The 14009-nt window shown below is 36.1% G+C and overlaps 2 protein-coding genes across 6 annotated transcripts in view; both read left to right on the forward strand.

Moving 5' to 3' along the window:
* The window catches only part of DIP2 (disco-interacting protein 2), a 130739-nt gene that overhangs the window by 32575 nt on the left and 84155 nt on the right, over window positions 1–14009 (forward strand). The gene's annotated exons all lie outside the window — the stretch shown is intronic.
* Window positions 1691–4386, forward strand: LOC136344516 (jerky protein homolog-like). Its single transcript, XM_066292062.1, has 2 exons — window positions 1691–3497; window positions 3560–4386. The coding sequence occupies exons 1-2, from the start codon at window positions 2691–2693 to the stop codon at window positions 4340–4342; spliced, it is 1590 nt and encodes a 529-aa protein (XP_066148159.1). The 5' UTR covers window positions 1691–2690; the 3' UTR covers window positions 4343–4386.

The raw sequence follows: 14009 nt of genomic DNA on the forward strand, positions 1-14009 counted from the left end.
ATCTGATAATGTAAACATTTTTTTATCTTATGGTCACTATGCCAATAGCGCATGTCATAACACACATTATTAACACTAAAACGCGTTTATGCAATTTATTGGTAAGTTGTTTTTTTTTTAATTGACCAAATGTGGTTCGAACAAAATTTACGGAAACATTTTCGTAATAACATAAAAAATATTAAAGCTTGAAAAAAATAATAAGTCTTTAACGTTATATTTAATATTTCGGTGGATAGCCTCTTGCCTCAATCACTGGTCGACATCTTCTGCCCATTGAGTCTACGAGCCTTGCGCAAAAGTCAGGTGGGATTAGTCCCCATTCTTCGTCCGATGCGTTCCACAAATCGGCCCTGTTCTTAATGTTCCTTTTCCCAATTTATTTATCCAAATAGTTCCAAAGGTTCTCTATTGGGTTCAAATCAGGTGATTGTGAAGGCCAACTCATCGTGCGGATTTTTTGTTCGGAAAACCAATTCTTCACCAAACGAGATGTGTGCTTCGGATCGTTGTCTTGTTGGAAAATCCGCATCAATGGCAGCTGATCATATTCATATGGTATCAAATTGGTTTTCAATATTTGAACATACAATTGAGCATCCATTCGGCCATCAATCTTTGTCGAAGGACCCGTGCCAGACCGTCGAAAACAGCCCCACACCATCACGTTGCTACCTCGATGCTCAACAGTAGGCACTAGGTACTTGGGGTCGTATCTTTGACCAACAGGTCTTCTTACGTAGCCAGTAGAATCCATGCCAAACAGGTTAAATTTGCTTTCGTCACTAAAGACAATCGTAGACCATTGATTTGTTGTCCAGTCCTTATGTTCTCTAGCAAATTTTAATCTGGCTTCTATGTGCCGCTTTGTACGAAGAGGTTTTTTAACCGCACGCCTGCCATGAAGGTTTTCTGACAAAAGACGACGTCTAATGGTCATGTCTGACACCACTACATCCTGATATTCTTCTTTTGGTTCCTTGTTTATATGAACGGCAGTTTTCTTGGGATCACTTCTTGCCTTTCGAATGATGATTTTATCCAGTCTCCTATTTGTTCTTCGTGGTCTCCCTATTTTCAAAGCCGGATATACAGTATCTCTTCTTAAAAATTTATTGACAATTTTGCTAACAGTTCCTCGGTGCATGTTAAGTGACTTTGCTATGTCAATTTGTTTTATTCCTCTTTGGTACAGCAATATAATTTTCTTCTTCAAATCAGAACTGAAATATTTGCACAGGGGGATTTTAATTAATGAACGTTACTTTAAATTTTGTTGAAAGATGCCAAATAACTGCTTACTAACTTCAATACCACACTCTAAAGCCGAATGATAAAATGTTTCCATACTTATGGAAAGGACCAAACGACTTATTCGAAAAATTTAATGGAGGCGAAAGTAGGTAAGGGTCCCAATATTTATAAACGAAATTCTTAAGGCATTTGAGAATACACTACAACTTTATTTTATTGTTCATATACAGGGTGTTAGTAAATATTTTGGATTAAGGAAATGTTTCCATACTTATGTTCACCACTGTATGTAACACATATCGACGAATAGAGCAAATAGTTTAAAAGGAGTTTTGCAACTGTTCAGAGCGTTATTAAAAAAATTCAAAAGTGAAAATTCCGCCGTTAATCGCAAGCGAACAGGTCGATAAAAAAAGACGATTTTTAGAGAAGAAAGGAAAAATTGTAGAGAAAGTCCAACAGGATCCAGGGATAATTGGTCCAAATATGGCTGCAGACATTGAAGAGACGTTGTCAAAAACAGTAAACCCCGATACTGTCCGAAGGGTAATAAAAAAGTTTTCACCAGTCGCTAGAAGAAATCTATTATTGATGAAAGCAGTATACCGTATGCTCCATCAGATTTTTGAGATAGCGTCTTAATTCGTGACGTAAGTTTATTTAACGCAGTATGTATTTCGTTGAAATGACCACCAGCTACGCTCGAAGGTGGTTCTTGCATGGTCTGGGGGGCTGCATGGCTGCCAACGGCGTGGGAAACTTGATGATTATTCCAGGAACCATCGATGAAATGGTTTATTTGAATACTCTCAAAAACAGACCGAAACAGAGTGCTTAAAAAGTAAACGTGCACGGATTTTATTCATTTTACTGAGATAATGACACCGAATATTTCGGCGAAAGTTAGTCAGGAATGGCTCCTATGCGACATACCAAAAACTGTTTAGCATTCGTTCCAGTCATCACACATCAATCCCATAGAAAGTTTATGGTATGAATTAGAGAAACGAATCAGAAAACGTGAAATAAGCAAAAAAAGTGACTTGGAATGAATTATTGCAAGAAGAATGGTTGAAAATTGATCCCTCTGTAACCCGAAGCTTTGAACGATGGACCTTGAAGCTAGGGGCCATGCCAGAAAATACAGCAGACGCTCGATAACGTAAATATGGGATAACTAAAACTTGCGCTAATGTAAACACATACTTCGTTCTATAGCATCAAACGGAACACGCGATAATGTAAACAATGTATACGCTCGATGACGTAAACAACTTTTTGCGACGGTGAATCGCCGATTTATGTTGGGGATTCACCTTTGCAAGAAAGTACGACAAACCTGGCAAACCAAGCCAGTCGTAGATGGTGTTTAGAACACGTTTATACATACGTTATAACAACCAATACATTGCATGCGTTAATACATTTTTACGATCATGGCATCCATGTCGTATAAAAGAAAATGTTTAAAATTAAGTGAGAAAGTGAAAATTATAGAAGAAGTTTCATTAGGCGCTGGAGTAACACAATTAGCAAAAAAATATGGTGTATCAAAAGCAACAATTTGCAAAATTAAGCGCATGAAAAGACAACTTTTACAAAGAACGTGCAATACATTTGGAGGACCGGGAAATAGAAGAACTTTAAAAAATGCAAAGGCACCCAAAATGGAAAATTCTCTGTATAAGTGGTTTTTACAACAGCGGGAAAATCATGTTCCAATTAGTGGCGAAATACTTAAAGAGAGAGCTAAATTGTTAAATCAAAAACTGAAAGAAACTGAAAATTTCGTTGCTAGTGATGGCTGGCTGCAACGATTCAAAGGAAGATATGGAATTCGACTGTTATCTATATCTGGTGAAAAATTATCAGCACAACCACAATTAGTACAACCATTTAAAGAAAAATTGATAAAAATCATTAAAGAGTTAGATTTAAGAATGGAACAAATTTACAACGCAGATGAAAGTGGTCTTTATTGGAAAATGTTACCAGAGAAAACTTACGCTGCATCATATGAAAAATCTGCTCCGGGTATAAAAACAGAAAAACAACGAATAACGTTTTTGGCCTGTACTAATGCTAATGGTTCACACAAGATAAAACCATTGGTAATAGGAAAAGCACAAAATCCACGATCATTTAAAAATTTTAAAGTTCCTGTTGATTATGACTGTTCAAAAACCGCCTGGATGACTAGCGGTATATTCCTGAAATGGTTTCATAAGCGCTTTGTTCCTCAGGTATAACAATAAACAAACACAAATGATCTGTGCATAATTTAAAGATGTTTTTCAATTTGTAGGTAAAAAATTTCCTAAAAGAACAGAAGCTTCCAATAAAAGCGTTATTACTATTGGATAATGCACCATGTCATCCTCCAGAACAACAACTGAGGAGCAGAGATGGGTCAATTTTTGTTATGTACATGCCTCCTAACGTAACATCAATAATTCAACCAATGGACCAGAATATAATAAGACTAACAAAATTGTACTATCGAAAGTTTTTACTTTCATCTGTTTTGTCTAAGAATCCTCAAAACATATCTGATGCTTTAAAAAAAGTAACATTAAGAGAAGCTGTCACAGATTTACATATGGCCTGGAGTGAACTTAATCAGGAAACTATTGCAAAATGTTGGAATAAGCTGTTTAGTACCAATGATGAAGATAATGAAGAAGAGAATGTTCCCTTAAGTGTAATTAGAGAACGTTTGCTATCCAGCGTTGACTCTATTGTCAATAGTGCATCATTGGATGTTGTTAATTTATTGAAAGTAGTGAATCCTAACACTGTTTGTACCTCAGCTGATATTAATATTTGGAACGAGGACAAACTAACGAATGATGCTACTAAAGATGAGAACAGTGAGAATGATGAAGACGATTCCATTGAAGCAAAAAGTTTGGTGACTGATGCCCAAGCTGTACATATATTTAATGAAGCTTTAGATTGGGCTGAAAGAAAAGAAGTGTCATACGCGGATATTTTAGTTCTTCGTAAATTACGGGCTCAGGCATTGGAAGATAATGCTAATCGCAAATTTACGCAGACTAAAATTGCTGATTATTTTTCTTCTAATTAATAACTACTTATTACTACAATAAAAGAATATTTGTTAATTTTTTATAGGTATGTTAGTATTAAACGTTTCTTTCAATAAATCTTTGAATTTTTAAATTACGTTCGCTAATGGAAACATTTCGATAATGTGAACCACACTTGGTTTTAATTAGTTCACATTATCGAACGTCTGCTGTATTAACGTTATTCACAACGAATAACGCCTTTCGCGGTCTAATTCTACGAAATGTTTGTAAACAGTTTGCAATAGCATTTATAAACAATATGATTTAGTAAAAAAAATTATTATAGGTTAGTTGTTCGCATACTGCCATTTAGAACTAAAGTAATTAGAGAATGTTACAATATACTGGCCGTACTGCTATTTAATTTGATTTAACAACGCTACGGGTGTATAAATAATTTTTCTGGTCTCTCTCTAGTTTCACTTTCAGAGGTTCCTCCGAGCGGCAAATCACTCTTATATGACAAATGGCTATGAGAATCATATGGCAAAAGTGCGAGTCAACCGATTGACCTTCGAAGACCGATTCAACGGCGATTGCTGACTACCGTCTTTGCGCCTTCCACTCCAAATTATTGTCAGCATAATCTGCATATCAGACATACTATCATAACTTGAGTTCCCCATTACAGGCATTCTGTTAAATTCAAGAGACAATGCTGTATGTGTATATTAAGCCATTAAAATTAATTGGCCTAGATATTTGCAGGCTGCACCGTTTACTTGTATCAAACAGTGTTCCCCGAACGGATCCGGATCACCAACAATAATACAAGTTTCGATGCATTATGCAATAATAATTGTTAGCGTCTGCTGTTCCCGATAGGGAGCTAATATTTCAGATCTCTATGACGTAGAATACACGGTTGTAATTTGCAATAACTGCTTTTATCTCGTTCTGTATGGGAACACACCTATATCTTTGCCGATGCCAATTACCAGCTGGATGTATGGAAGTGGAGAGTTTTAATTGAACAGCTACAAATCACCAGCCAGCACCAATCGAAAGTTCTTCATTTTGAACAAATCCCCAGGATTGGTTGTCATAGTGAAATTTCAGTTATTAACAACTCTCTTTACACCATGCATTACATGCACGAGTGCTTCAATTATTGTACAATTATCCACCGGTTTCTTGTTTCCATTTTGTATACCGCAATGCAAACGACGCGTAAGACCTCACTCGAATAGAGATCCGGGACAAGGTGCTTCGATACTCGATTTGCACGCTAAATTATAAAAATAATAGGACGATGGAATTGTAGTGATCTTGAATTAAGCTGCGATGAAAAGAAAACAATACGAAAATTGTTACGTTGTTTGGTAGGTGAGGATCTGTTGAGATGATCCAATGGCGTCATGGAATGAGCGCGATCATAAGAACGAGAAGAGAATTCCCAGAGAAAAGATTTGTAAAAAAGGCCAAGAACTCGGTGCTTTAACCCGTAGAGACATCCGAGTCGATTTTCATAGGGCACACTGTCACTCACGAACGATGTTCTTTGAAAACTTGCTCCGAAAAAAGCATCAAAAAATTGCAGGTCCTGGGTCCTGGTTTGTTGGTTTCACCCAAGTGAACTCACAGAATTTCCACTTTTGCCTTGGATTTGAGAATTATCGGCTGTCAAATCCGCAAGTTGAAAGCAGCTATTTTGTCCTCGAATCGCGAAAAAATCTAGCCTGAACAAGCAGAAAAAGCAGGAAATTTACAGTAAGAATAATTCAAATACGGGCTCGTTCACGTGAATCATTATCGCGATGGCTACATCATCGTTTTGTATGTAAATTTTTTTAAAATTCATTTAAAGTATTTAAGCAATAACCTAATCTCAAACTATCGAAATCAAACCGACTTACGATAAAATATTCCGCCCTCGTACCTGTTTCTTGCTACGCCACTGCTGGCAAGTATTATAACCTGAACCGCCATGGAATTCCCATCACCTAGAATTCACATAATCCTCCAAGATCAAAGAGCTTCCACACAGCTTCTCCCATAGTGCAATAAATTATTATGGTAAGCAAAAGTATCGAAACAGACCTTAAATGAATGGGCATATAAACTAGTCGAAACGTGAAGTAGCTGCAATTAAGTTTCCTTGAATTTGAAGATTTTTAATCTAGTACTATGTATTTTACGAGTGTGCAGAAAATGTTCATTTAGAGCGGAAATTCGCATTTTCGTAGATTTAACCGCTGGCAATATCACATAATTATTTCAGGGCGGATTACAAGCCATCCTCCTAATTAGGATAAAACTCCTGTTTTTATCCCTCAACATCTCCCAGGGGGTATCATTGGGCTTTACTAATTTAGCCAAAAATTGGATTAAATTTTGGCTTTGTGGCGGTTATTATGGTTTATTAGATTATCTGTTTTTACGGGCGAGGACTACAAGGAACAGTGGCGTAACCGAAGCGTACCTTCTCTTTGCGATTCTTCATTCAATCTACCAACATGAAAATCCGAGTTCAATTTTAACTCGAACCTGTTAATTATAAGATCAACTTGTCAGCTGGAATGATTAATATGGCCGCCAGTAGCTATACATTAACACGACAAGCTACCTATTAAATTGCTCTTTATTCCTAAACAGTGCGAATTGAAAAAAAAAACGTATAATCTTGAGGTTGTCAACGTGTTTTTAATTTTTTTTGTAAATAATTAATAAGTACTGAACAGGATTTTCATCTTACAAAATATATCGATGGATGAGTAACCCGAGGCAGAGGCGTACCTAGCGGTGTTAATAAACGGGGGGAGGATCTCATTTTTGGTCTTTATCTAATGTCCCACGATGAATGACAAGTACGTGGCCAAGGAGCAGTTGACTTGTACACAGGTATAAACGACGACAATGTGGCGCAGTGGTGAAAATTGCAAATTTTGATAATCAAATAACGTTTTTGGGGCCGATAATTTTAGGTCGATTAAAAGTCAAATTGTACTTTGTTCGGTGTTGCTTTTATTTCGAAGTTTGAAGTTGTGCGTGAATGTGGATCGAAGTGTGAACAACCGTAAGTGTAACACTTACACATAAAAACTCCGAGGAAATTACGTCAAACAATAGCAAGGACAGTCCAAGAAATTAACCGCTTTCGTCTTGGCCAACCTAAAAATTCCCACGGTTAGCCACAAACTCCCATCAAGTAACTGTAATCTATTGTGTCGAATTATTGACACAAGAATTTACTACATTCTCGGAAACCAATTCTTGCGATGTAAACACAATGACAACTACATCCATTCTCTAGATGAGGCGCAATTTCTACAGCCTCTGCTTTAATAATCTTTGGTCACTACGTATGCAAATTACTATTACAGGGTGAATTATCTATAATTGTGAGACCAGGAATGAGTATGACAGTCGCATTTGTCAGCCTTAAGGCTTTGGTGCAATGCTCAAACGTCTCGTGTGTAAATTCCAATAATAATAGAATGGAAGACTTTGAGAATACGTTTTATTTGTCTTTTGCCTCGAGTGGTATTCACACTTGAAGAACTTATTACATTGTTCCTTTGTGATTTTCGACGTGAGCTTTTATATGTATAGAGTGTCCCAATGATTGTGGCGGTTTGAAATTAGAAAACGATTTATTTAAAAATAAAGGACCCCCCCCCCCCCTACGATTCGGTATTGAGATTCCTGGACATACCACACAATTTTAGATTCTTACCCCTTAATAACAGTTGGTCATATTAAACGTTACTTCTATAATTTTTGCATAAGGCTGCATTGCAACATTGTAGCAACCGAGGTGAATTTTTTATGATGTCAAGGAATTTCGGAATGAATCATTTCATAAGAATTGGGCACAAGCAATAAAATTTGCAGGTGCGTTGCTCAGCAAACAGTGTTGTAGTGGAGCCCCATCGCGAGAAGGCCCACCGCTAAGGCTTTATAAAAAAAGTTGGAAAATGTCTCAGGTGTCTCTTAAAATATCTCTCTTTTACGTGTTTTATACAAACGGTAAAAGTTGCAAATGCTTTGATAAATATACAGTGGCGTAATGATACTCCGTTAGAAGATGAAAGTTGCAATTTCAGAACTTAAAAATCAAAGCAACATTTTGCGCAACTGTAACAACCTAAGTCCTACCCTGGAAGTTTATAGATTGTTTGTAAACGTCGCTGTCGAATTTAACTAATTAACCTTCCTTTGCATATAAAAGTAGGAAAATTGATTAATGCTCGTGTATGTTTTACGTGCCAATCACTTGCAACTCTTGGGGAATGCCCGATAAAATGTCTTTATTCACAGGACCGGCCCAGGAACCAATTGCTTTTCGATAAATTGCTAAACATAAAACATCTACCTGCAAGAACCAGGTATTAAATGGCTCTTACGTTGTAACCCAAAAACAGTTGTAAGGCAACGATTTGTGGTCCTTCTTATGACGAATTCTACTTGTTTTTCATTGAACTATACATTACGCCATTATAGGAAGTAGGTTCTTGTGGACGACTTAAAACTGTAAATGAAATCAGTTAATGGGAAAATAATCAATGTGCCTTAGGTTATTGAAGGAAATGAATTTGTCCAGTTACACAGCTGTAATCAAAGAGCCATTAAAGCCATTTTCTTCCATATGGACTCTAATAAACACCATTCTAGCATAAAGGCTTCAATTTAAAATCGATAGTTGGTATAAATAGAAGTTCGCTTTAAATTATAACCACTCCTGCGTACCAGGGTGAGCATCGCAAAGGAAGAGGTGCCTGTCAATAAATTTGAAAAGCTCCTCTTTCTTTCAGAATTATTCCCCTTTGATCGAAATAGGTCCCTGGGAGACAGACACTTGACCTTTTTCGAGACGCAAAAGGCAGATTCAGAGACCGAGGCCCTATGGGTTTTTAATGATGTCTCAAGAAATATTTTCCGATGCCTCAGACCTCAAGGGTTTCTAGGCGCGATGTTAATTCCACTTCGACCCTTTATCGGTATGACAAGGACACACGCCCGCATTGAAAAATCCACAGTGGAACGATCTTATGCAACTTCTGAGAAGAAATTACTTATGCACTCTTTGCGAGCAATAACAGTCCTGACTTCACAAGAAATTATACTTGAAACGTACTGTTAATTGCTTGGCAATCAATTATTCTAAATAAGCGGGGAGTAGAATGAGTTTAATTATGGAACAATGGATTAGTTACTAGTTTAGTTAATCTAATTTAAGACTTTAATACGTTGCAAGATCAAACACTACATAAGAAAAGACAAATGCTTAGGCACTTCTTTGTTTTCAAAGAAAATTCGACAAAGAGCTACGAAAGCGAACAAAGCGCACTATGTTTCTGAGATTATCAAATAAGCCCCCATATCTGATAAGCCTCAAGGGCTTGGTTTTATGGCCGTATTAAGACAACGCTCTGGCACTTACAAAACATTTCATTGTGTGTTGTTTCACATGTCAAGTGGCCTCTTCAGGGATTCTAAATGGGATAAGAACCTGCTTCAATTTAAAAGCTCCTTTCAGTGCAACTTTCTTCGGATTCGTAATTTTTGAAGTTATGGTATAATTTAAGTCGTTACATGTATAACATTTCTTGACACCTTGTCCGCATAGTGAAAACTCGTCCACAGCGGCAGTACATTACTGAATTATTAACTGTCTCGCTTTCATTTCGCAGCGTAATTTAGTAAAAAGTTCTTAATGGTTACTCTGCATATTAGAGGTACGTTCGACCATCAGATAATGGCCGGAGAAATTTGTTTATTAGATTATTTAAGTTTCTATTAATGTTTTATTTCGTGTAAAAAGTGTCGTAAAGAGAAAATTTCGTTTTTTTTTCGCGTGAGTAATGGCAATATTAATTAACCTTTATTTCCTGGAACATAAGTAAGGCAAGGAAAGTGTACATTATACTAGCAGTTTTTGGAACTTTTGAAGAATGTCGCTACATTTTTAAAACTTCGTTTTTCGCGTAAATCGAGTAATCCCATATCGATCTGGGAGGTCTCTGTTGAGGGCCCACAGTTTTGGTAATGTAGTTGAACGGACTCGTTTACAGGCACTTACAAAATTAAGAAAATAAAATAGACTCGTATTTCCGAGACTTAAAAAGACATCCCTATCACGACCTGTTTGCGTAGCCTTGCAAACTCCCCGGCAAAAACACTATTATGGGAATTAAAATGTCTTTTTAATGACTTTTATATTGATTGGAAAGTTACTGAAATTGACACAGATGAAAACGGTAATCGTTTCACTAATCAATATTTTCTCGGCATATATATATATATGTCTATGTTTGCCACGATTTTCGACCTGTTCGACAGGGAAGTGGGAACGCAGCGACTTGTGTTAATTTCAGAAAACATCCCATATGACAGGCTTTGACAGGAATGGGTAGAGGCAATGTTGCCCCATCGATTTGGAAATCTGTGATTTTTAAGAACATTTTTGTTCTTTTCACATTCGACCATTACGCTATGCTAATATTTGACGACGAAGAAATATATCTCAATTAGACATATTTTATATTTGATAATGAATTAGAGACCCCATAACTTTGGGTCGTAAAACTGCACCTCAAGGAATCTTACAAAGTAACTCTAAAAGCCGCACTAAACTTGCAATTCCGCAGACTTTTACGAATGATAAATATTCAGAAGATAGCGAAGTACTTAAAGGCCTGAATGAGGGGTCATAACAGTATAAAACTAGGTTTTATGTTGCCGATTTCAGATACGATGGCAGTTACTTTTATTCGGTTTTATCACAGCAACAGGCGTTCAAAGCGCATAAACAATCTAAACTTCTTAATAATCAAAAGGACATCATATAAAAACAAAATATTGTCCAGCAATGCGACCTTTCAAGCTAATGTACATTCAATCAAATGGACGAAACACGAAACACTTCCATTAGCATAATACAATATGCATAGAGGGCCTAAAGGTTACCTCGAAGAAAATCGATAGTCATAGAGTCATGGTGATAACAACGAGAGAGAATTTATTAAGTGTCTGGTACATTCAAATAGGGGCCCCGCCCTTTAATTGTATCAAATATGTGATATTTGTTATAGTAGAAATTCACAGTTTCAATTTCAAATTTAGAAGTTTGTGAGCAGTGAGACGAATTGAAAACGTGCAATTTAGAACTGAAAAGTGAGGGTAACTGAACTAATTTTTGTTAATAAAATAAGAAACTGAGACTAATTTTGCGGAAAGCCTTTGAAGTTAGGCTAAAAGAGGCCATAAATAAACGCTACAAAAAGGAACAAGTTGATTCACTATTCTGTTCAGAAACCAACAGTCTCAAGTCGGACTGGGCGATATGGAATGTTGCCTATCGGCAGTTGATTGTTAAATGCTGGTCACCATTGTCAAGAAACCGCTTAGAAATTCTTAACAAAAATTCATTATACGTATATATTCGCAGTGAAGTAGTTATCATAGTTATTGTAATTGCTTACTATTAGTGCCAATTTAGAGCAAAAGTGGATATTACTTGCATTATTTGGTAATTAATCAATTGAAAATTTAATACTTTACTCCAAGGTAATTCAAATGGCTTTATGGAACATTAATCTCCTGCAATAAGCTTCCAATTTGATAAGCTTTAATGAACATTCGCTAGTGTGCAACTCTTATACCCACATCGAAAATCAATAATAAGCTTCCAGATTAAATGGTTGTTACGAGAAGCTCATATAACCCAAGAAAGGCAGTGATTAATTGAAAGATTTTACAAATTTTGAGTGTGTATATGTGTTGGTTACGGTTGCTTAATAACATTATCAATATTCAAGACAAATTTCCATTTGGAGCAATCCCCCCTAGGTACTCATCCTAATATGCCCAGATATTTTACCCTAATAATCCAAACAATTCTTAGTTTGCTTAGCGTTTGGCTAACTGAGCACAAACTACGATTCCCGAGGTTTATTAACTCAAGAAATGCAGTTTAAGTTGCAGTCGCTTAGCTAGAATCGGCCATAATGGAGAATTGGCTCGGAAATTCAGCGTTTCCATTAGGGTTCTTAATAAACAATGAGACACGGCTCCCTTGCAGAGTTAACCTGTTAATTTAGTTTTGTTCGATATGATTAAGACAATTTCATAATTAATCAGTATGTTGATCTTGTGAAACCTATGTGAAATACAAATCGACAAATTAGAATTGTTAGTTGAAATAGCTCATTTGAGAGCGTTCAGAGATACATTTCTAACCCTTTTTAAAGACACTTTTGAAATCTTAATAAAAATAGGTATCAAAGGATCTCATATCTCAACAGCTATCGCAACTAAGGGTCGGACATTTCCTGACTTAGTTATTCCACTAGCATTTTTAAACTAATAATTTTTCAAAATTCGGCAATTCCGTAAGAGAATTGTGGCTCTTCAGATGGTAGAGAAATTCATCTAGTTTTAAGAATTCAGTCCTACAAATGGAAATTCCTAATGAGGGATTGAGAGACATCTGTAAAACAACTGGACAGTTCAGAAAACGCAATAGGAAATTTTTAAAGGTTCTATATTTTTATTAAATTTTTGGCAATTTTATTCTCGATAAGGACTTGGAGAAAGTGAGGGACGTTTCAATGTACTATATTTTTTTACATCAACGAATTCGTGATTTATCAAGCATAAAAAAAAGAAGAAGACTATCGATAAAAATAAACACTGAAAATTAAATGTTACAAAAGACACTTCAATTCTATTTGAGACAGACATTTTGTTTCGCCATTCTGTCAAGAAATCGATTATGTTATGGCGTGAATTTTGGCATAGTTAAAAATCAAAGAATTTTCGAAATCTAAACATGGTGAAAATTTAAGATAGTTTATAACCGATGGTTGGTCGACAAATTGCCGGAACTTATACCTTCAGAACTAAAAAAAAATCACTTGTAATTCTAGATCTTATTAGTCAATGTGATTCTGTATTTATAACTGTCAGTTACTGCACCATGCTTTTGAGGGCCCGAAGCAGCAAATTATCATTTGGAAAACGAAGCTATATCAGAAAATAAGCTGACCAGAAAATAATGAAATATAGATTGTTCGGAAAACGTTTTCACGGCTTATAAACAAAGATAATCAGAGCAATCTTACATAATTGATGGAAGTACCACTTTTGTGTCTAAATCCATTAAATAAATCTTCACAGCAGTCATTAACACACTCTACGCAAAATGAACATTAGGGTTTTGCTTTCACACAAAAGCTCCCTTCTTTTGCATCTTTCAAAGGCGAATCCGAACTCTAAAACCCTATTATTCTACTCGTACAAACCCCGCATTATTAATCCTTCTCGTAATGGAGGAGCGGAAATATTTTCAAACTTCCAAAATTCGGATAATGAGTAACGTGGCCTCTGAACTGCGCAGAAAAGCAGAATTAATGGCGGCAATTACTACACAGAGACATGTGTAGGTGACAGCGACTCCGTCCATTTGGAAAATGCGGCTTAAATTATGTTGGGATGTCAGGCAACTTGTAACCGCTATATGGATGGGGTTACGGGCTTATTTCCTATAGGTCTAAGTTTCCAAAAAGGGTTTTATTATTAATTGACGCAGCGATAATTCAGGAAAAGACATTTTGAGGTATTTGCAGTCAATGGACTATCAACGCCATCTATTGGATGTCCTAAGTCGGATTAGTTTAGATTTGTAATGTAATTTATATTTGCTCTGAAATAAGATACTTT

Source organism: Euwallacea fornicatus, chromosome 17 (genome assembly GCF_040115645.1).
Source record: "Euwallacea fornicatus isolate EFF26 chromosome 17, ASM4011564v1, whole genome shotgun sequence".
Taxonomy (NCBI): Eukaryota; Metazoa; Arthropoda; class Insecta; order Coleoptera; family Curculionidae; genus Euwallacea; species Euwallacea fornicatus.